Source organism: Pteropus medius, unplaced genomic scaffold (genome assembly GCF_902729225.1).
Source record: "Pteropus medius unplaced genomic scaffold, Ma_sr-lr_union100, whole genome shotgun sequence".
Lineage (NCBI taxonomy): Eukaryota > Metazoa > Chordata > Mammalia > Chiroptera > Pteropodidae > Pteropus > Pteropus medius.
In genome coordinates, this window is record NW_024351729.1 from 15,228,744 (window position 1) to 15,253,399 (window position 24,656).

General features: G+C 34.2%; 1 protein-coding gene and 1 pseudogene across 6 annotated transcripts in view; one reads left to right on the forward strand and one right to left on the reverse strand.

Annotated features, from left to right (window-relative positions):
* The window catches only part of PTH2R (parathyroid hormone 2 receptor), a 78,582-nt gene that overhangs the window by 25,538 nt on the left and 28,388 nt on the right, over positions 1–24,656 (forward strand). For all 6 annotated transcript variants that reach the window (XR_005649029.1, XR_005649030.1, XR_005649032.1 and 3 more), the window contains 5 exons: positions 1,948–2,045; positions 5,868–6,057; positions 7,242–7,395; positions 13,649–13,709; positions 19,522–19,588. Coding sequence is in view for 1 of the 6 variants with exons in the window: in XM_039844609.1 (XP_039700543.1) it covers positions 1,948–2,045; positions 5,868–6,057; positions 7,242–7,395; positions 13,649–13,709; positions 19,522–19,588 (570 nt within the window). In the remaining 5 variants the exon portion in view is untranslated. The remainder of the gene's footprint in view (positions 1–1,947; positions 2,046–5,867; positions 6,058–7,241; positions 7,396–13,648; positions 13,710–19,521; positions 19,589–24,656) is intronic.
* Positions 3,076–3,194, reverse strand: LOC120587788 (uncharacterized; annotated as a pseudogene).

Genomic DNA, 24,656 nt, shown 5'->3' on the forward strand with positions numbered 1-24,656 from the left:
TGTTGGAATTTTTAAAAATATGGTTTTCCTAGTAATTGATAGGACAATTTGACAAAATCATCTGTAACTGTATCTTTCAATTTGATTAAAATGACATTTATAGAATACTATACCTCCAAACTACGAAATTCACATTCTTTTAAAGCACACACCGAAGGTTCATCAAGGTAGAACATATATGGGGCTGTAAAACAAGTCTCAATAAATCTCAAAATTAAAATCATACCGAGTATATTTTCTGACCACAAAGTATTAATTGAAAATCAATTAAAATAAAATATGTAGACAGTTCACAATAGTTGGAAATTGGTGACCCATGTCAAAAGTACGAACTGAATGAATATGGGAATTCAATATATCAAAAAACTGAGGGAAACAGTTAAAGCAGAGTGTAGAGGGAGCTTTATAGTCTTCAATGTTTAGAAAAGAAGGAAGGTGAAAATTCAAAGATCAAAGGTTCCATATTAAGCCATATGATGTAGTACCTAGAGCGACCACCAAAAGCACTATACAAGAGGATATATCTAAATGAAGTTCTACAAAATGTTCAAGTAACCCACAGGATGGCAGGAAAAATAAAAAAGAAATGAAAACTAGAACAACAGAAAATAATAAATAAAAGGATGGATTTAGCCTTAACATATCACTGTTGTATTAAAAACAAATGGTTTAAATATACTAATTAACAGAGACTGAGTCTATTAAAAAACATAATCCAGAAATGTGTTGTCTACAAAATTTGAAATTCTTTTCAAATATAATGATATAAGTAGGTTACATATGTAGCATTCAGTACTACTTACCAATAAAAAAGAATAAACTTGATACATGCAACGACTTAAATGGATTTGGAGGTCATTACTCTGAGTGAAAAAAGCCAATCTCGAAAGGTCACATACTGTTTGATTCCATTTACATAACATTTATGAAATGACAACATTATAGAAATAGAAAACAGATTAATGGTTGCCAGGTGTTAGGGATGGTGGGGAGGAGAGGAGGTGTGACTGTAAAGAGACAGCATAAGGGAGAACTATGATTGCAGTGATGGTTTCAAAAATCTGCACATGTGATAAAATGACATAGAATTATAAACACATAAGCTGTACCAGTGTCAAATATCTAGTTTTGATATTTTAGTATAATTATGTTAGATTTAACCTTTGGAAGATACTAAGTAAAGCGTACATGGGACCTTTCTTACTATTTTTTTTACTTCTTATGAATCAATTATTATTTTAAAATAAAAAAATTAAAAAGGAATGAACCATTGATTCATGCAATAACACTGAGTATCAAAAATGGTATGTAGACAAAAAGTTACACACTGTATAATTCTAAGAACTCCAGAAATAGTCAAGAAGTGCATGAACAGAAAGAACTAATTTTTGGTGACAGAAATTGGAACAGTAGTTAGCTGGGGGTGGATAGTGGGTGGTTTTTTTTGACTTCCAAGGAGCACAATGAACTTGTTTTGTCAAAACCCATCAAACTCATTTAAGATTTGTACATTTTAGTTCATATAAATTATAGCTCAATAAAAAGTTAAAGAAAACTGAAATAATATTCCCAAAATGACATATTCTTTTTACTAGTTTCCTCTTAAAATAGTCCTATAACACATGTTTAGTTTACCCTATATATCACATTAGATGTACAATTCCAATTAGTTAAAATGAACAGTACAAAAATATATGAAGTAAATATTGCAATATTTAATTCGACCTCACGTAAGCAATAAGAAATGCCAAATATTTTGTTAATACATCTTTAACTCCGACTTGAATTTAGGAAATAAAAGGAAGACCAGGTGAATAACCTATAGTATTATATGAATGTGGGAATACGTTGCCTATCTCTAAACAGGTAAAGGCATAGTTTTTAAGTTTATGTACATCAACTAATTTCTTCAAACCTGCTTTTCTAATTAAATCCTTTCCTGTGCAGCAAGAATTCTTTGAACGCCTCTACGTCATGTACACTATTGGATATTCCATCTCCTTTGGTTCTCTGGCTGTGGCTATTCTCATCATTGGTTACTTCAGGTGAATGATTCCATTTACATTTTTATCCATCAAAGACAAAGGACTCACAATTGTGTCCCTAAACAGTTTTCCCAGTCTAAGTTTTTGAATTCAGTCTAGTGTTATATTATTTGACTTTGACATTTATTTTTTATGAGGAATTCAGGGTTTTGTTTGTTTGTTCGTTTATTTAAAAACTTAAAGCATCAAAGCGATATGAAACCGTTAAGCCAATAGATCTTCATTACAGTGTATTTGTTTACATAGTGATGCAAAATACAGTTGAATGAGTTACACACGTTTTCATTCATGATGTAAAGACTTACGTCACTTTTCCCAAATGATTTTGGTGCCAGAGGACAGAAATTCATTTAAAATAATCTCCCAAATTATCTGATGTCATATATAAAGAAATAGTACTTATTGCATTTATTGTGGTTTATTTTTTATCCACTTATTTTTCTAAATTAATTCAAGTTAATCTAAATTAACACAAAATTTTGATTACCAACATGGAGATAAAACAGTAAAAAACATATATAAGATATATATGTGTATATATACATATATATATATGATATATATACTCATGATGCTTGCAGCTGGTTTGTCATATAAATAGCTGAGAAAACAATTAGTACACAGTTTGAGAAGTGCTGTGATTTAGATGGTGTGTATTTGGGATGGCAGAGGAAGTAGGTGAGGGAAGGCCTCTCAAATGAAGTGAAATCTCAAATGATGCATGAGTATAAATAGGATTTAACCAAAAGAGGAGACAGGGAGAGAGAGTTCTAAACCTAAGTTTAGATCAAGAAAAAGCATGGACTATTTGAGAATTCAGAATTTTGGTATAGGTAAGTGATTGGCATTAAGACCAGAGTGGTAAGCAGGGTTGAGAAGGTATCAAGGCCCGTAGATTATATGAAGGAATTTGAAATACCCCGAGAGCCATGAGGAGCCTTTTTTTTTTTTTTAGGCGAGGCAACCTTGGTTGACCTCACAGATTGCAAGAACCTTGTCAGCTTACAATCCTTTATTTTTTAATTTTTTATGCCTACAGCACTTGGTCTTCTTAGGTGGTCTCCCATCCACGTACTAACCAGGACCGACCCTGCTTAGCTTCCGAGATCAGATGGGATTGGGTTTGTTCAGCGTGGCATGGCCATTGACCTCCACAGAAGGATTTTAAACAGGGGAGTGGCATGAAAGTTCACTTGCCTTGCAAGGTGTAGTGTGAGCTGTTAGGAAACAAGATAGGAAGCTCATTGGAAGAGGCTGTTAGAGTAACCGAGGACAAGAAGATGTGGCCTGGAGATTGAACAGAAATGGAAGGTTTTGAGATATATTAATTAAGATAGAACAGTTTTAAGAATTTAGTGCTAAATTATGTGTGGGAAAAGAAGGAGCAGGGGTAGATGACAAATTTAGAACACTAAAAGAGAGACTTTAGAAGCTAACAGAAGCTACCACTGAAAAAGTTTTATATTTTGTTTCCTATTATCTTATAATCATCTCTTTCCTGAAACTTCTCATATTACCTATTCTTTGCTTTGCTTTTTCCTTTGATTTATCACTATCTAGTGTACCAATTGATTTCTTTATTTATCTTTATTTTTTGTCTCTTCCTCTAGAATGTAAAGCAACATGGGTAGGCATTTGGTTTTTTTTCTGTTTGCTCATTGCTGCATTCTCAGTAGCTACAATGTACTTGATATGTCCTGGAACTCAATAAATATTTGTTGAATTAATAAATAATGACTAGTTCTAATATTCCAACTGCTTCTTCTAATACAATTACCCATTTTATAGAGGTACAGTTTATATTTCCAAAGCTTTTTTTTTTTTTATCGATTAATTAGCTCATTTATTCAAGAAACATTTTTCTCTACCATGTGATAGACCCTTTTTGGTATTGATGGAGGCCAAGTTAAGATATGTTGCAGACCAGAAAAGTAGTGTACACATCATTGAGAGAAACCGACCACCCACTGAATGATTAACAAATAAAATTTGTAATATAGGTTTCTACAAAGGGCTTTTTGGAATACCAAAAAGGCAGTCCAAAACTGACAAGATGAGACTTCCTAGAACAACTGACATGTTATCTGATATTGAATGATGAGAAGGAATTCAGCACATTCCAAATGATGGGAACAGAATGTGCAAGGGTCAGAGGCACGAAGGAGTAGAGTACACTCAGGAAACGTGGAGGAGTCCCGGGGAAATGCAGCATTTGGTGCATAGGGAGGAGTGGCCATATCGAAATGACCAGGAAGATGCTAGGTTTTGTAGCACTAGGTTTTGCAGTTCCTTGTCAAGGGCTTTGAATTATAAAAGTAGGTAATGGGGGAGCTAATGAAGTTTTTAAGTAGAAAGGTAACACAATCACAAAAATAGCCTTATGAAATTGGCGTGGCAGGTATTATTCCATTTAGAGAACAAGAAACTGAAGCTCGATCTCCAAGGTCACAAGGTTAGAGAGGTGGTTCACCTGGAAACAGAACCTTGATCTTCTGACTCTTAACCAGAGCTCATTCCATTACACCAAGCTTAGCTATGGTTGTTCAGAATAATAGACAAATATTGATGAAAAACAAAATTTTAGGATACAAATGATTAAGTAATAATTCTTTAATTTACGTAATAGTTCATCACAGTATTTAACAGTGGATTCTTTATATACAGTTCCTTTCTATATAATTGCTATGCTATACAGCAAAATGTTATTCAAAAATTTCAGAAACACTTCTATTTCTCAAAACAAAATACTCCTTTATTAGGATAGTAAATAGTGCTGAGTCTCTTAAAAATCAAAACCTACTTATATACTGTGATGGCACTATTTGCAATAAATAATTGCCATGTACACTTGATAACCTGTCTGGCCAAATACTGATCACCTGTGAAGACATTCCCACTAAAGAGTCAATCCCAGAGGACCATCTAGGCACAATGAATATAAATACATGTCTCTAACATACTAACAGTGTAACACCTCTTCCCAAATGTCTAAACTATATCCACATTGTCCTTTGACCTTCCACTCCTATATTATGAAATATAAAAATACATTATTGAATTAAACATAGTCTTACTCCCTTACACTTAGGTGCTTTGTCTTTTCTGGAAGAGAAGTGATATTAAGTATGTTCACTGTATAGAAAGCTGTACTTTCTCATAGTTAAGCAATGATAGAGCTGGGCCTTTTGACCAGATTATATAGCCTTTTTCCTAGTGTTTTTTTTCATTAAACTTGAAAAAAAAAAAAACCCCTCTTTTTTGGAGTTAGTTTTCTGTACTGGAAATTAGTGGTACTATATCTACTATTAAGTATGTTACTGACTTAACTTGTATCTGCAATCCTTTTTATAATTCCAGAGCTTTTTATGTTAAAGTAAGCTTGTTTACTCTTAACGCTCCAAGAAAATAAAATTATGTAATGCTATCAAAATATCTTTCTTATAAAGAATGTATTGAAAATGTGAAAATTCTAGTTTTAATAATGTTTATCTCTGTTCAAGGTGGTTCTACATTAACCATTTATAACTTTAATATACAGTTTAATATAATGCTATAGTATAACGCAGTATAATATTTAACACTGCAAAATATGGATGAACAGGCTAGCAGATAAGATAACTTTGAAATTAATTTCCATAAAGTTATATTTTAGTTTTTGATCCTAGTTGTTTTTATTGGAAATTTCTGATAATAGAGTTCTGTCTTTGTTCAGGTTTACTATTTTTTCTTCTTTATTTGGGAGGACTTTGTGCTCATTTATGTATTTTTTTCCTCATTTCTAATTTTATCCAAATCTATATACTGAATATTTTCTCTCCATAGACGATTGCATTGCACTAGGAACTATATCCACCTGCACTTATTTGTATCTTTCATGTTGAGAGCTGCAAGCATCTTTGTCAAGGACAGAGTGGTCCATGCTCATATAGGAGTAAAGGAGCTGCAGTCCCTGATGATGCAGGATGACCTACAAAATTTCATGGAAGCGCCTTCTATGGACAAATCACAATATGTAAGTGTTTTCACCTTTTTCTCTCATTACTGATTCATGTAACATTGCAAATAAGTAAAATTTCATGGTTCACTAAATATGTAACTTGTTTTGGCTTATCTTATCTCTGAACTAACCGAAATAGATGACCAATTTGTATACTGATGTTTACTATTTCAATTCTGTCTTCAACTCTCATGCCTAATCACTTGTCATCTTAAATTATTAAAAATGCTTAGACTTTTTCCTCAAGAATTTTCTGGAATGGGAACTTCAAAAAGCACATGATTGGAATGGCATTTGACCTATTGCCCATTGTAGCTGTCACCACTTGAAAAACGAAAAAGCCCGCTTGCAGAACCAGAAGCTTGGGACTTAAAAGCCCGTGACAGTTAGTTCCTTTATTGTAGACTCCAAGACTCGTTCCAATATAAAATTCCATGGGACCTGATTCTGCTCAAAAGGTCCTGGTGTTATTTAGTAAATAGGATGACCTAATACTTTGGTTGATTAGATTATTGAAACAATCCATCTGGAAGTTCAGTATAGTAGATCAATTGTCATATTGGTGCAAATTAATGCCCTATCTGTATCTTTGCCCTTTGCCTTGTCACTTTGTGTTCCCTGATGATTCTGATTCTGGACTTCGTGACTTGTTTTATACAATAGGATGAAGCGGATATAATAGTGTACGAGTTGACGTTAGGCCTTCTTGAGTGGGCCTAGCCAAGATTAGTGTAGCCTGGCCCAGATCAGTAGAATCATCTAGCCAATCCATGGATTCATAAGATGTATTAAAAGTTTGTTGTTTTAAGCTACTTTTGGGGCAAGAAAAAGACCAGAATAAAATAAATTTGTGGTAAATGATGAATAATATTTTCTTCTTTATGCTTTTCTTTACTTTCCTAATTTTCCCTAATGATCATGTGTAATTTTTATAAACAGTAAAAATTAATGAAAAGTGATTTTTGTAACATCTAAAGGAAAATAATCTTATTTAAAAAATAGAATTAAACCCATAGTCTTAAAAATGCTATGGTAAAATAATTTTGTTCTGGTCTCTTTCAACAGTCTTGGACTCCCCATGTTCAGGAAACATTAGATTATAAAAAAGAAACTGAAGAATTGATTTTTTGTGGTCTAATGTTGGTATCCAGTACAATTAAGAGTTCTAATATGATGTAATTCCTGTTTATTCGTAACAGATTGGGTGCAAGATTGCTGTTGTGATGTTTATTTACTTCTTGGCTACAAACTACTATTGGATCTTGGTGGAAGGTCTCTACCTGCATAGTCTAATCTTTGTGGCTTTCTTTTCTGACACCAAATACCTGTGGGGCTTCATCTTAATAGGCTGGGGTAAGGCATTTATGTCCTTTTTTAAGAAACTGGATTATAGATTTTAGGGCTCTCTGTCATGCCTGTTGTTAACATTCTTTCAGCCATTTTACTGAAATAATCCTTCCTCCTCTTATCTTCATCCCTCCTTCTTTCTCATTCATTGTTCATTGAGGAAAATTATTAAGATCAAGTCTGTAATTCTCTCGGTGGTAACGAACTTTTCACATTTAACTTATGGCTAGTGTTTTTAGACCAGATTCTTGAGAGGATTCTTTGGAGGAAATATAAGAGAACATTGTTAGCCATGCACAATTTAGAATTACCCTGCTCATGTCTTATGTTACTGTCCTATGATTTAGCAGTAATTTCATCCTAAAAATTTTGATTTTTGAATGTCTAAGCTGTAATGACACATCTTTGATTTGTATTTCTAGGTTGTATAATGAGAATGCCAGAAAGGAATTTATAAGACCATCTTGACTGCATTTAACGATACAAATTATAAACTAATTATGTAGATTTACCATGTCTTTTGGAAGAAAATAATTTAAATTACTTATGTGATAAGTAATAAGGAAGAAGATATTCAGCTTACAATCCAAAAATGCCTTATCAGTACTAGAGGGATTACTGGACTAAGCACTAACTCAACATGATGTGGAGAAAAGGATGTTGTTTGTTAAAATTTCAGAGAAAGTAAAAATCATATGTTGTTAAATTAAGAAGTCTTGATATTAAGAATTGCAGATGTCAGTTGCTATTTTAATATCCAAATGATGAGGCCCTTCACATAGGAAAAGATCAACTAAGTGGCTCAAGATTAAATATGAAGGGGTTTCCCCTCTTCAAAATAAAAAATTCTCCTTTGACTGCTTTGCCTTAATATTGTTTTAACATTTTAAAATGTGAAATAAGGAACATTGAATTTCCTGCTAGTTAATTAATAACATTTAAGAAGACAAAGGGTCAATTTACTGTAACACTTCATGTATTATGAAATAATAGTTGTCATGATTAAAGTTTTCTTTCTAAAGACAGCTTGTCTTAAGGCTCTCCTGTATCTTTAGTAATTACTAAAAATAAAAAAGACATGTTTCATTTTTTTAGGATACTTTGGAAATTTCTTTGACAGTTTTTAGAAGTTTGTCTTCAAGTCAAAATTATATCTGTGTACCTACATAATTACTAGAAGTTGGTAAAAGTGTTGATAGAAAATTCAACAATAAATGTAAATATTCACTTGAGTTAAATTTAATTTTTTGGATTTCTAAAACACTGATCACACTTCTAATAATTTTATTTTTCTCTATTTACTTATTCGTTTTGATAGTTAACTCCCAATCAACTTGTATTTCGGTAATCTATCTCTTGTTAAACTCAGGAGTTTGTCTCAATGAAACCCAGGAAACTAGTTTTTAAATCTTTCTATAAAAAGGAAAATTTTTAAAAAGTCCAGTAAGCTTCTCTGTAAGTACGAATTCCTTACTTTTTTTTTTACAACATTTATTAATTTTGGCATAGTAATGACTACTGTAGATAAGCCTCATTATTTGAAATTATTTTATCAAGTGGTTTAAGAACATACATGAAAGCAAATAGGATTCACGTGAAAGCTCACTTTGAAAAAACATTTTACATGCAATGTTATGTTCCCTCAATTAACTACAATCTAAAACACTAATAACTAATCTTTATAGAGTTATGGTTCTGTGTTTGGTTTATCTTCTGACACTCTCAAACTCCGTTTTTCAAAAAAGTAAATGCTCTAATCTAGGGCATGTATAATGAAAAGAATAGTAATATTCTTTAAAGAATATCTCTCTGTTACTAAAACACAGTTATTATTTAACATAGTAAATATCAAAGTGTATTTGATTAGTAAACTATTTTTCTCTCATCTCAATGCTGAGAGTCTGATTTTAAAATATTTTAATTTCCTACTCATTTCTCCAAACTTCCATAAGAAAAATAATGATCAAAAACATTACAGCTGCTTTGCCAGGATCCTTTGCTATAATTCATGGTGAATCAATTTCATACTCTCTTTCAATGATGTGATTTATTGGCTTCACTAGAGAAGAGAGCTTGCTTGGATTCCTTTGTTACTCATTTGGACCTATTCATTATAACTTTCAGCTCTCTTCAGCTGGGTAAATACACAGAACTTTATTACCTACATTGTAGTGATATGTGGAGTTACGTTATTTATACCAATTTTGCTGATTTTTAACAATAAATTGGAAGGGAAGGAAATTACAATCTAAAGAGGAATGGATACCATATTTTAAATGACTGTTTTTACACATCTTTATTACAAAACGAGATGTATAGAGGAGTAAAGGTAAACTCTAATAATGCTTTTTTCCCCCTCTTTCATCAATTACATTCTTATTTTTCCCTATCTCTCCTTCAATTTTCTCATAAATAAGGCACTTTATTCTTGGTTCCATTTTTTCTTTCAACTACACATTAAAAAAATATATGTATATATTTAGTTCTATATTTAAAAGGTGTCAGTCTTGTTTCTTTATCCTTGTTGAATGTAATTTACCTCTATATCAGCAACCATTCTTAATTTTAAACTGTCAGATGAGATGGTGGAATACACATACTATCATTTAAAAACACCTACCCTAGTTATACCATGAAGTCATGTCCCTGTTGCCAAGCTTTCATGTAGAATATTTTCGTGTTCTGTTTTCTCTGAAAATAATCAGGAGAAAGTACTAAATTTCCACTTTTATTATCTCTGTATAAAATGATCTCAATCCAGTAAGAGATATGTGTAGAGTTCCCGCACACTATAAGTATGAAGTCTGACGCTCTAGGTTATTTTTTTTCTGTTCGCTTGTTCTGATTATATGTATTATATTCAAAATATTTAATTTATAAAATCTGTTCTTCATACAATTATTTATGATAGTCAACATAACAGCTTTGTCCAATTAAAAGTCTTCTTTGTTTGCTTCAAGCATAATTTAAAAATCTAGAAAAACTATTTCCCCCCTCTCCTATGATTTTTAATGGAATTATTAATTCTACTAAAAGTTACCTTAAAGTTAAAATTATATTGAACCATTAGAGCCAATAAAAGATCTATCTTTTGACCCTGCTTTATGAAAGATAAGAAATTTAGTTCTCTCTGCTTATCACTTTTTCCAGACTTCTAAGACATAATTTAGGATTTTACTTCTAATCATTTAAAATTATATAGATTATTACCTCTTTAAAAAAAATAAATAATAGTCAACTTTATATTCACATTTGTAACAATTGTGTAGATTTATCTCTGTGGGTTTACCTGGTTTCGAGAATCTACCTCCTCTCCACTAATTTGAGTTTTTACAGTTTCTGCCCACTGACAATATTTAATTCAGTAAACATATTTTCCATAGCTCTTTTTATAATGCCTTGCTCTATTCTTCTAGAGCATTTTTTGGACTATGAATTAGATATGTTTTTTAAAGATTTCTTTTGTTTCCTGTAGTGATTCCATCTCAGGAGGAGGTAGGTCTCCTACAATTTCATAAACATTCTTCTTTGTAACAACGAAAGGCTTTCAAAGGCTCTGCAATTTTCCTGACAGAGAGATGTGTTTATTCAGTATTGGCTTACAGTCCTATGAGAGTTGAGAACAATTCTGTCAAAATTCTATAGAGAGACTTCTAAGTTCCTTAAAGAATAAGTCAGCAGGCGATAATTTCCAGCATCCTGCAATAGTAGTGCGGGAACCGGAGGCACAGCCTGGAGTCTCATATCTGCACAGTCAATATAGACTTGATTCCCAGGGGCAACAAAATTTCTGGTTAGTAAGACACTGTATGTCTGTAGCAAATCCAGGAATCCCCATGTCATGATGGGTCACTAATTTCTAGGACTAACTCTACACTTCATGATCAAGTACGACTTTACAGTACTCCAGTAGCACCGCAGAAAGAGGTAGGCTGAAGTAGGGCTTTGCGAAGCCTCTGGAGCGTCAAAAACAAGATGTACCTACATAAACCAAAATGAGGAGACCCTAGTTCCTGTCTTCGGCTTCAGGGCAGCTCTGTTTTATGCAGTCGGCCGCTGCATAAGTTTTTATTTGAAGAAAGGGTTTAATCGATAAAATGTTTTTGACTACTATTTGTCCAAACCTTTATTTTACAGGAGAGTAAAATAAAGAGATTGCCTCCCTCTCAGAGTCACTTATTTATACTGACATATTTTATGAAAATAACTCAGATCTCAAGGTAAATGCATGTATTGAGTAACATTCAAATTTACATTAAATTTATTTGAATTCACATTTAAATTTAAAATAACATCTGAATTTCAAACATTTTTTTCTATATTTATGTGTTCTCGATTATGTACTAATGTAATACTAAGATTAGTGATCAAATATCTTAAAGAGCCTGAAAGCGGTTTCTATTTTTCATTCCTCTGTGGTTGTCTCTATGCTAGTCTTGTGAATGAGGGTCTTCCAAGAGAATGAGAAAAGCACTTTTCATGGTGCCTGATAGAAGGTATTTGTTATAATTATCATCTAAAACATAATTTCAACTCAAGCACCATTAATCAATGCCTGTAGAACATCATTCAGGAAATTTCCTGATCAGGAGATTGTAAAGGAAGCAGAAGATAAAGACCTGTGAATGAGAAAATCTGGAAATTTTGATCAAAGGCAGACAGACACTTCATAAAGATAACCAAGGCAGAAGAGTGGCAAAGGGATCTGTGTTAGGACTTTTTGAACCATCCTGACAGAAGGAGCCATGCTCTTTCCATTATATGGTATCATTCTGAAGTTTTGTTATTAATTTTGCCTCCCCCACCAGAATATAAGTTTCAGGAAAACAGTGAAGTTATCAGTTTATTGTTTTATATTCTGAGACTAGAACAATCCTTGACACATAAATAGGCACCTAATAAATGTTGACTGGATGTATGGTTGGATGGATGGATGGAGGTAGATGGATGGATAGATAGAAGATAGATAGAATATGTGAGCTGAACCTAAGAAATAACCAGAATTTGGTACATCTAGTTTGACAAAAACAATTTTCTAGAGCATACAATTCAAGTACACTTTTAAAGAATAGGAGTTATATACAAAATTAAATAGTCTCACAGTCAGGTTGAGGTTAAATCCATATAGATGATCACTGAGGAGACCAAAGAAATTCTCTATTCTAGGGTATCTTATTTTTATTTTTTTCATGAAAGTTTTTTCATCTGAATCTATTTCTTTATTCATTTTTTCTCTAAGAAAGAATATCTGAAAAGTTACAGATGTAATTTAACTTTCATGTTTTTTAATTTGTAAAAAGTAAAGAATTTAATATTGTTTTTAATAAAAAATGTTATAGTAAAATGTTTTAATAAAAAAGTTTTAACAGATTAAAACTTTTTCTTTCCCTTTGTAAGGTGCTTCCTAGCTTCTGTAGTGTTTTCATTATGGTCTCTCTTTCGTTTTTTAAATCTCTTTTATAAAGGCCACATAATGAAAATTATCTATTAAATCCTTTGGTCCTCTACTGCAATCTTTCATGAAATGTGATTTCTTTTTGTGATATCAGAGCCCGATCAACTGTACTATGAGCTGAACAGTCACACTTTCCTGAGGGCAAAGGACTCATGGAAACTCAGTATCATAGACTTGATGTTGCAGGCTCATAGGTGTTTACCACTTATGAAGGACAAATATCTCATGCTCAAATCATCAAGCTAATATAACAGCTACCCTCGCTAAGTTACTAACGCATGCAAATGCTTCTGTCTTGAGCTAATATGAGCAAAAAGAGGCTTAAACTGATCAAAACCTTCCAATTTTGTAACATAAAATAGCTTCTCGGTGCCTTCCACTTTTAGAATGAAAATCTTCTAATTTTTTAAAATGAAAAATTCCCCTCAGCTTCTCATGAATTCCTCTTATTGCTTCACTTCTTGAAACCATGTAGCTGTCAGCGTGCATCAACCACTATCTTCTTCTGGCCCCAAGAACTTTGTTCCACTCCCAATATGGCTTGACCCTACATCCTTCAATTGAAAATTGGGCCAACCTTCATCTACAGGCTTTTGGGAACAAATAACATCAACGTACTGGTCCATTTCTCAAATGGACAAGATGAAAATTAGGACTTTTCTTGTTCACATATTAACATTTTTCATGTCTGTTTTTTTCTCTCTCACCTTTTAATAGCATATTTTTATGTGTTGTGAATAGAAGAGGAAAAAAGTCCCTTAACTTTAAAAGAAATATGGTCTCTGAATCCTTTTCTGATTGCAGGGTTCCCAGCAGCATTTGTTGCAGCCTGGGCTGTGGCACGGGCAACTCTGGCTGATGCAAGGTGAGTGGAAAAGAAGAGGCGAAGAGAGAGCTGATTTTCTCAAGACTCTGACTTCCGGCTTGGAATTCACACATGGCGACATCCCCCTTTAGGGATGTCATGCAGGAAATTACCGTGATGTAATGGTAGCCTCTGATATAGTATAGGAAACTATCCATCCCAAAGGTCATGGAACTGAAAGACTCACAGACCAAATTAGGATGTTTGAACTCCATATCTTATGAAATCAATTTAAAACATATTGTGAGAAGCAAGGGGAAAGAGGTGGGTAAGTTAACACACTTAGGATACAGTTCAACCAGGGGGAAGGTCAACACTACTTAAGTCCTGGGATAGGCAATATTCATATCCCCTCTCTTGCTCTTCCTGCTACATCAACTTTCACCACTGATGGTGTGGTTATGAGCACCGGAGATGAGGTTTCAGCACGGGGACCCACAAAGAGAAGGTGCCTCAGACCAATGACACGTACTTACTGTCTCAGAGAGATGCAAGTACAAGGACGCCTGGCCACAGCTGTAGCTTGCCAGTCAGCCTGCTGAACAGCTCTGGGTTGTATTTGAGTTCCTTGTGGTCACGGGTTTCACCAAGCAGTGGCTGAATTAAGAGGTCAAGCATATTAAGCACTTCCTGTGTATCAGGGATATTTTGCACCTATCATATATTTGGTGTATTATGAATATTTCATGCCCAGTTGCCTCATATGTATTTAGTACCTATGTTTAATATAAATGTGCTCTACTTCCTACTTATATATATTTAATGAAAACTATGGTTTCATCCATCCCATTTTTCTTGTCTTCTATTGCATAATTAAATATTTTTTAAATAATAAAACAAATGCACCTTAGAAGTGGAATCCATCCTGGTGAATCACTAGCCCATGCCACCCCACCCCACTCTGGTTGTCTGTTTCCCTTTAGGGGCGGCATGATTAATGGATCCTGAAGCATGCTTTTTTTTTTTCATATTATTTCTATTTTTTAGTAATGATGAGTTAAAGAAAGAAAAGTAGAAGGTGGAAAAACATTCAGGTGCCTGCTGTTTGCTATCATGGTCAAAGTTACTGCCATGGACTGAATTGTGTCTTCCTAAAATTCATTTATGGGAGCCCTAACCCCCAATGTGGCTGAACATGGAAATAGGGTCCATAAGAAGGTAAAGGTTGAAAGAGGTCATAAGGGTGGGGCTCTGATATGACAGGATTAGTATCCTTATCAGAAGAAATGCCGGAGCACTTCCTGTCCCTCTGTGTGTACATGAAGTGCAGGTCTTATGAGTGCACAGCAAGACAGCAGGAAGAGAGGCCTCACCAGCAATGTACCATGCTGGCATCTTGGTATTGCACTTCCAGCCTCTAGACGGTGAGGACATAAATATCTGTTGTTTAAGCCAGGGGTCCCCAACACAAGGGCCACGGATGGATACCAGTCCGTGGCCTGTTAGGAACCTGGCTGCACAGCAGGAGGTGAGCGGTGGGCGAGCCAGCAAAGCTTCATCTGTATTTGCAGCTGCTCCTCAGTGCTAGCATCACTGCCTCAGCTCCAACTCAGATCATCAGGCATTAGATTCTCAGAGGAGCACCAGTTGCTGGTGCCAAAAAGGTTGGGGATCGCTGCTTTAAGTCACTCAGTCTGCAGTATATTGTTATGATAACCTGAGCAGACTAATATACCTATACAAAAAAAGGATTTAAAGAGAGACACCTTGAACTCAACTGCAGTTATGTTGAGCATTCTGTTAAGAGAATGCAATTTGATACTCATGGATTGCATACGTTTCATGACAGCAATTCCTTTTTGTTAGTTCCTGGGGCCCTTCCTTTAATTTGATCCTATATGTTTGCTTTGCATTACTAAGTATTTTCTTCCAAAATCATTTTGTCTGCTATGCAGTGAAAAAAATGCTACCCTATGTGAGCACATGAACTCTAGAGAAACTGCCACTGTTCTCAAAAATCTGGACTCTACAGATCATTATCTTTAGATGCAGCCTTCCTACTACTTGCTCCCAAACTCCCCATCCATCAGCTTCCCTCGGTTCTAGAACTTACTGTCTTTGCATTTTTACTTGACTTTGTCTCTTCATACTATTCAGGTTTGTTAACAATTGAAGGTTAATGTTATCTCCACTGCTGTCATCATTGCTATGTTTACACAGTGATACTAGGAATCTCAGAGAAAACTTGCAGCATCTGCCTGTTTGATATCTTGGAGGAGGGAGGGAGTTGAGTCAATAAAGAAGTATTAAATAATGCTAAATAATTTTACCATGAGATGTGTAACCATATAGCTCAAATTCGGAATTTTAGAGGAAGTAGGACCAAAAGCATTTTTTGGTCTAATCCCCTCATTTGAGTGATGAATAAAATGAGACCCAGAGATAACAGGTTGCATCTCCAAAGCCTACAGCCAACTTGGAGCAATTCTGACTCATCATTCATTCAACAGATCTTCTAGGCCTTGAGCATGGAAAGAAAGCAAATATATTCATAATGCATTTTATATTGAGTTAAGTAATTAGTTTTCTTAGTTATCATGCATTCTTAAAAACAATAAACTAAATCAAAGACCATTAATAATCATAAGTCTGTTCACTGAAAAAATTAGAAATACGTGTTTATTATTTTTGCGACAAGGAATCCATCAGGTAAAATAATATTTTTAAAAATACAACTGATACTTGCTCTAAAACAGATGAATTAATATAAGAAATTACATATAGGATAGGTCATGCGATTCTTCTGTACACAGTATTTATTCCTACCTTACTCAGAATATAAACTTGAATTTTATAGTTTCTTGATCTGAGCAATATTTGGGTTAAGGGGTCATTTTACATTTATTTTGCTCATGAAATAAAACTGTATTATCACATCAAGGGCATGATTTCAAAATTGCCTGAGTTGGTTTCTCATGAAATTCAGCTTGTCCATAGATAGAAAGTTCTTGTGAGTTTTCTTGAGCATAAGCTGACCTATCTATTGTAGTACTATGTCACCAAGTTCAGGTGCAGGGAGCAGACTTGAGCATCTCTAAAAGGTGGGTGGAGTCACCTTTTTTCAGATCCGGCCTTTCAAAACTAGAAATCTGATTTTCTCTGCATCTTGGCCATTTAGCGATAAGCAGATCAGACTTGGTTTTAGAAGATCCTCTAAACTCTACTGAATATACAAAAGAAGTCTCTTTCAGTTCTAAAATTCTTTTTAAAGTTTTAATTTGTCTATAGGATATGATAATTGAGTAGTTTAGATTGGACAAATGAACTTTAAAAGTAAATATTTTTGTTTCTCTGTCTTTTTAATTATAAAAGCAAAACACCTTACAAGATATCCTATTATCTATTCCTTGCTCATTCAAAGGAGATAAGAAATGCCAGCAGGAAAGGTGGGACCTGCAATGGAAAAGACCAAGAAAAACTACTCTCTATCTTTCCTAGGCAATTTGCATGGCTTTCAGGGCTTCTTCACTTCCTCTACTCTGATCAGATTCTGAATTGTGGAGAAAATGCAGTATTCAGTTTATATAATTCTCTGGATCCCTCTGGCAAAACAATGCCTCATCTGTCTGCAATCCTGGCTGCAGGAAGTCCTACTTTCTAGTTAGACTTCTGTGCCTCATGCTCCACAATTTGCAACTGCATTTTTACTGACATTGATTTCTGCATTTCCTAGAATATGAAATTTATTTTTAAAAATCTGAACAAAGGCTGGTTTCTGGGCCTTATTAACAAACACAGTGTGAGCTGGGACATTTACGAATTAATGAAAAACAAGGATTAATAGCATTTTCTGAAATAAGAAAATCTGAAATCTAAGTTGCCTCTCATATCCAGGGGCAAATTTGAAACTTTAACATTGCATATAATCAAAGTCAATTTTTTCCTGTTTTTAGAGGTAGCTCATTTTGACCTACTTCCAAATACAAGTATTTTGTAGAGCTGGAACTGGATAATTGAATTCCAATGTGTTAGGAGACACTATGATGAAATGTCATTGAGGCAAAGATAGAAGATTGTGAATATATTACCAAATGTCAAAACCGAAAAGAAAATTTATGGAATCCAAGTCTCGTAGTTGATGAATCAATGTTCAATTTATATTCACACAATAAATGCCACTTTCCTTATGGTAGAAAACCTCTCGGGGATAGCGTGATAGACGTTCTGTACAACTCAGTAACTAATGCTCTTCTTTCTTGTCTGGTTGAATAATATGAAAAATAGATGCATGCAAACAATGCTAGGAAGCATTCGATAATGTGCAAGTATAAAATTTCCTTGTCTTGTAAGGAGACACTGGAAGCATAGACAATAAAGTAATGAAAGATATTACCTATTAGGAGAGGGGCAGTGGCAGAGTTAGACAGGAATATGAGGAGGACTGAAATGTCTCAATGTCTTTTTATACAGTTTGATTTTGAAATAAGAATGTATCGCTTATATAAAAAAATCAAAATTTCAAAATATATAGTTTTACATGTGTACTGAAAATGTTTTGCCTTCAAGAAATAATTTAAATAGCTTCTATTTATCCATAACTGTTCGTTAATTTAAAAGTAACTTCTCGATAAATTTATCATTTGAAATTTAAAAACTATCATTATATCCCTAAAATTTCTTTATAAGATTTCATTTACTGTTGCCACAATCAATGGTAGCTTTTGTCTATGGAGAAACAAACCAAAGGCTTTCGTTTATGTATCTTTAATTTTAAAAACCCATCTAAAGTGCTAAAGTTTCAAGTGAAACTAGTTTTTATCAACTTTGTGCTATTTATTCTAGTATAAGATCTTTACCACAAACCAGTGAGTGAAGTTGAGTCAAACTTACTTTGAATTCAGTTTAATCCAACAAATATTTACTGACTAGTGACATGTTATATATTATTCTAAGCACTTATAATATAATAGAAAACAAGAACAAAATGATCCCTGCTCATGTAGAACTTAAATTCTAGTTGGGGTGGTGAGGGGAAGCAGAAGATAAAGATACCAAATAGATAAATTAGATAGTGTTTTAATTAAATACTCCTAAAAATTAACTTTTTCAAATTAAAGATAAAATCATGGATCTTACGCAAATACAAAATAAGCAGCTGTCAAAGATTTTTTTTTTTAACTTACTAATTAATGAAGGAACCAGTAAGATGTTATAACTGGTTCAAAGGAGAAACAAAAGAGTCACATATTTATATTTAGTAAAATGAACACTGAAATAAGTATGCAAATAAATGCAAAACTGGTCATTATTCATAAGACATTAATCAATTACATTCCACTGAACGCAGCTAATTTTCATTTCTTTGGACAAAAATCATTTTTATTCAGTTTTCTATTACATTCTTATCAACAAGAATCATTTGTATTATTGTAAGTTTTCTATTGCTTTCTATGAAGAAGAATGAATTGCATTATTTTAAGTGTTTTGCAACATATAAAATTATAAAATAGAATTTCTGTAGCTTCTGGGAGTGAGAGGAATTTACCATTGCAGTGATAATAAAAATGAACTATCAGTTGTACCACATTTAGAAGACTATAATATTTTTCGTGACTCTGGAAAAGTGGTTTGACTCTTGTTACTGTTAAAGCAATTCACCAATAGCTAATAGTATGGACACTAGGGCCCAACATCCATTTTTTTCCACTGATTTGGGTGTTCTAAGTGAAATTTTTGGGTTTTTTTTTGGTTTATTTATTTCTTAATCAAAAGCTTGGGGTTGGAGTTTTTGATAAAACTTAAAATGCTACTTAGTTCTCACTGCTTAATTGCTTTGCCAATTTATTCATGAAAGTTCTTTTTCATGTCTCAGATGCTGGGAACTTAGTGCTGGAGACATCAAGTGGATTTATCAAGCCCCAATCTTGGCAGCTATTGGGGTAAGTTTAAAAGCCAGGATAGTTAAAAAAAAAAAAATGTAAATAAAGGATGTATAATTAAGCTGCTGCTAAAACCTAGAGAATGTTTGTCTGTCACTTTGTTCTATGAAGATTTAGGAAGCTCTCACATTACAGCAATAGCTGTTGGAAGAATCTTTTAAATTCTTCTATATAACATCGAAGCGTAAGAGGAATATTTCCTAGCTGACAGCAGAGCAAAAGCATCGTGTTGGTCCTGGACCTTCCATGAGAAGGAACAGGGTGTTTGGCCTGAAGAACAGCAGAAGCAGTAGGCAGGGCAGCACAGTCCAGCAGTGGTGAAGTTGAAGTTGGCACATGTGATCAGACCCTTATATGTGGCTGACACCAAGAAGTCTATTTGCTGAGATTTCTACCTTGCAAAGCAAAACAGTAAAGTTAGGTGATTACAGAGGTTCTAAAAGATTCACCGTTGGTGAAGGAGAATTAGAAATGATGGTACACTCAGTTAATTTTGAAGAAAACTTAGATAGAAAACCATTTTTAGCTTCTTGAATTAAAATTATGGTAGCTACGAAGCAAGAATTTGTAAATATTTTTCCAATATTACAACATCCACTTAATCTCAAAAATCAGAAGAGATTCTAGAACAGTTTTCCCTTCACTTAGAGTTGCCTTTCTGTTTCATTATTACACTCAGGGTTATCATAATTCCCTTTAAGTTTCTTTTATTTTACTGAAGAACCAGTCTGTAAGGAAAGAGATGAGTCCAGGACCCCCACGTCAGTACTCTGTGGTGCTCTTTCCTCTGAGCTGTTCTGTTTTCTGAAATGAGGAAGGATGATGCTAAAAATGACAAACACTGCCTAGTGCTTACTGCGGCTGGGCACTGTTTTAAGGGCTTTATTTACATTGATTTATGTAATCCTCCCAATCACTCTAAATGAGGAAATGCCCAAGGTCACACAACTAGTAAGTGGTGGAGCTGGAATTCTAACTTCAGGGTCAATATCCCTACCCAAGGAGCTCCCTGCATTTATAATAAAATCTAACATTCACGATAGTCCAGAGAAGACGCTGTCACTCATGCCTGCAGCCTTTCAGTTCCTTGAACTTGTCCACCTCCGCCCTCTCATTCTGCACTGTACCCCCGGAAGGCCTGGACGTATTTTCTTCTACTTCTCACTTTAAATGCCACTTCATTGTGGCTTCCTCGATGCCCCTAATCTAAATTAGGTCACCTGTTGTAACCCGCAGCATACAATGAGGTTTTTCTTTCTCAAGATGATCACAATGTTTAATGCTTCTGACTGCCGAATGCCCATCTTGCCCACTAACTTTTAAAGTTAAGTGAACAAAACCCATTTTTTTTTTTTCTAAACTTCTGTATTCCTAGTGCCTAGCAAGTTTCCTGGCAAATAGTAATTACTCAGTAAATATTTGTTGAAAAAATAAAACATGCATACAAATTAGATCTCCTGGGGAACTGGTAAGAGGAAAGAGGTGCCATAAGAGCACAAAGCAAATGTAATTACAGAACTTCTGAGTCCATTTCACACAACCTTTTCATTCTTTTTAGAGAAGGAAACTAAAGCCCACACATGGCTCGTGTGACAAAACACAAACTATAACCTGCAATTTTGACTATTTTCTTTTCACTTGCACTCCAAAATGTCAAGATTGTTTCTTGAATTTATGGAAAAAGATCTTTCCATCTTTATGACAATAGTGTTTTAATATATGGGCTTTAGGATAAAAGGTTTGTTTTTAGTCTTATATTACATGTAGCATGGTTTTATGTAAATCGGTATGCTTCATATGGGCTGTCAAAATTATTTGCCAAGAATGTTAAATGTAAGTTGGATCCCTCTCTTAGTTCGGGCTTTGAATATAATAGCATAGATTCTATGAATTGGATTTTTCTATATCTGGGACTGAAATTTGATAAAATGTCATCAGAATTTCTAAGCAATATATGAAGCAAACTAAATTTAAGAGAATAAAGGAGTTTGTAAAGGATGAGCATTTATAGATTTAACTGGAAGAAGTCATATTAAGAGAATAGAATTTTAGAGATAATCACAGACTTCAGTACAAATTTGGAAGGAACCACTCGATTTTGAAATCATAGATTCTAAAATTATAACACTATTGTTTTCTGTATTTTGTTTACATATGTTAAAATCATTTTAAAGAGAATTAATCATTAGAAAACATTGATTTTTATCCTGAAAATAAATATCTCCAAATATAGCAATTTATTTTTCACCTGCAACATCTTGATGTTGATGTAAGAATGAATTTTAAATTCTATATAACATTGAAGTGTAAGAGGAATATTTCCTAGTTGACAGCAGAGCACAAAGCATTGTTTTGGTCCTGGGCCTTCCATGGGAAGGAACAGGTTGTTTGGCCAGAAGAGCGGGAGAAGCAGCAGGTGAGGCAGCACAGTCCAGAAGTGGTGAAGGTCAAGTTGGCACATGTGATAAATCCTGACTAAGCAGGGGACTGCTCTCTGAGACTTGAAGACCTGCATTTACACCGGCCTCAGCCAAGAGACACCATAATAACTAAATAGAAATAAAGCCACAGACGTAAGAATGTAGATTGTGAAATTGAGCAGGCTTGTTCATAAATACTTATGAGATAGCCTCAAAGATGCCAGCAATATGGAGAGGAGAGAGGTTTGGTACTAGCTTAAAGCTGAGATATTGAATTTATCAGTTAGGGAAAAGAAAAAGAGAAACTCTGTGGTATTGGTTTTTACTTAACTGTTTCCTTTATCCTTTGTTAGTCTGTTGCATCCATTCATCCTTTCATCATTCAATCCAATAATGGTCTTGTCCCAGCTCAGTTTCATCCTTACCAAAAAGTCCCTTTCATTTGTCCCTTGACAGAGTTTATTTTTACTTTTCATTTATCATTTGACGAGTAAATATTTTTGAATGTCTTTTTGCTTCAGGCAGGAATGTCCCAGAACCTTTTTTACACTAATCCTCAAACAATTTTGAGATAGGTCTTTTCATTATTCTCACTTTGAGTCCAAGAAATATTTATATAATTTAGAAAATGAAGCTGAGGTCAAACCCAGGCAATGTGGTTCCAGAGCCCACAGGTTTCCCTGTCTGTGGTGATAGGATTTAAGCTAGGCCAGTGTTTCCCAAGGTGGGGTATATGTACTGGTGCACAACAGGGTTTAAGTGGTGCATGCAAGGTCATTAAGTAACACTGAGTCATGTATTGAGATCATTGGTCCCTTTCCAACCCTTCTGAACACATCAAAGAGAAGGTCTCATTTTGGTACTGGTCTTTAACAAAAACAATGCTAACGTGTGGTATCCTTCTTTGGGGTTTGGGGATGGGGTACAGGTAACCCAATCTAGATAAAATTTCACATGACTCGTTTCCATTGTATTTATTTTTACAGTTGCCTCTTGTTTATAGCAGCTTCTATTGGTTTTCCATTTATGGTAAGGATATGGAATTTAAATTTTAATAATTTAATAAAAATGGGTTGTTTAAAGAAAATATTAAGTAAATAATAGTAGGTGAATAATTGGTATGGTAAAATCACAGTGGTGATACCCTAAGTGACTGCCTTTTGGAGAATGCTGAACTAGATAGGTTTCTTTAACAATGAAATTTAGAATTACTGCAAAAGGGCTGACCAGTGTAACTGGGGATGTCCACATGGTTTATGGGAGGCTAGTTATGTTTCCTGTGATCAGGTACTTTAAAAGTGTATCATATTGCATTTCACTTACTGTCTCCATCTCCCTGTGAGCCCCTCTAAAGAGGGGGACCATTTCTAATTCTTTTATTTTTCTAGGTGCTTAGCAAATATTGAGTGAATAGGAAATACACATATACGTTTGATAAGGTTACTTACAGGGGATCATAATATTATTTGATAAACATGCCAAAGATTTAAAGCATTTTCCAGATTTATGTACCTTATAATCATTTAAAATGTAGTTTCCTTATAGATAACTGGAATAAGTATATTGATATTATTGTTCTAGTTGTAGGTATGACTGGTGACAGTAGCATGCAGAGAAGTGTTTGACTTAAAATCATAGGATTTCAGAGCTTGGGGGCTCTTCGGTTTAGTCTAGTCTTATTGGCTACAAGTAATAGAATTATAACCAAAGTCATACCACTCATTGGTGGAAGAGATACAACGTATAATAGTGTACTATAGTTTCCTTGATAGTGCGGTGAACAGTGTATGAATCCGGGTGCCAACACTTTCTAGCTGTTGACCTTACTATAATTAGCTCCTGTAAGCTGCAGTTTTCTGGAAAGGAAATTGGAGGATCTAATATCTACTTCATAAGGTTATTATAAGAATTAAATAATTATGGTGTTTCATCTATGAAAAGCACTCAGTAAACAATAGCCAGTAGTCACAGTAGCAGTAGGAGTAGTAGTAATACTAGCAATAGTAATGGCATGGTAATAGTAGAGGCAGTAATAATTAGGCAGAGTGAAAGGTCTTCCAGGCAGAGATTACTATGCGCCAAGGCATAAATGGACAGGTCGCGTCTTCCGTGGCTGGAATAAAGGGTTCATCTGCACAAAATGCAGATCACACTGAATGTTAGAGGGGACCTGAATCGTGATTGGATTCCCTTCTGTGCCAAAGGGCACTGGAATTTTCCTTAAAATTATGGTCAGACATTAAAAAAAATTTTAAGCAGTATAGTGAACTGACTAGATTTAGGTTTTGAAAAGAAAACCCTCAAGGCATTATGGCAGTGGATTGATGAACTGCGTTGGAGGTGTAGATATCTGTTAGAGAGATATTAATCATTCATTTTGAAGTGCATAGTCCTATCTGATTGACTGTCTGACTAAATTATGATATTTTGAGGGTCCTCGGATTTCTATATGAGAGATCATACTCTTGATTCAGGCATCCAAAGAAAGATACAGGAATTAGAGTCACTTTAAAATTGAACAACTGTAAGCTGTTAAATTGAGGAGCAAAAGGACATTCAGTGCTGCAGCAGCTAGTGACCATGGGCCATGTGATGGCAATCCATGGCTTTTTCCTATTTTGGTGGAATCAGTTCCACATATTGCATTC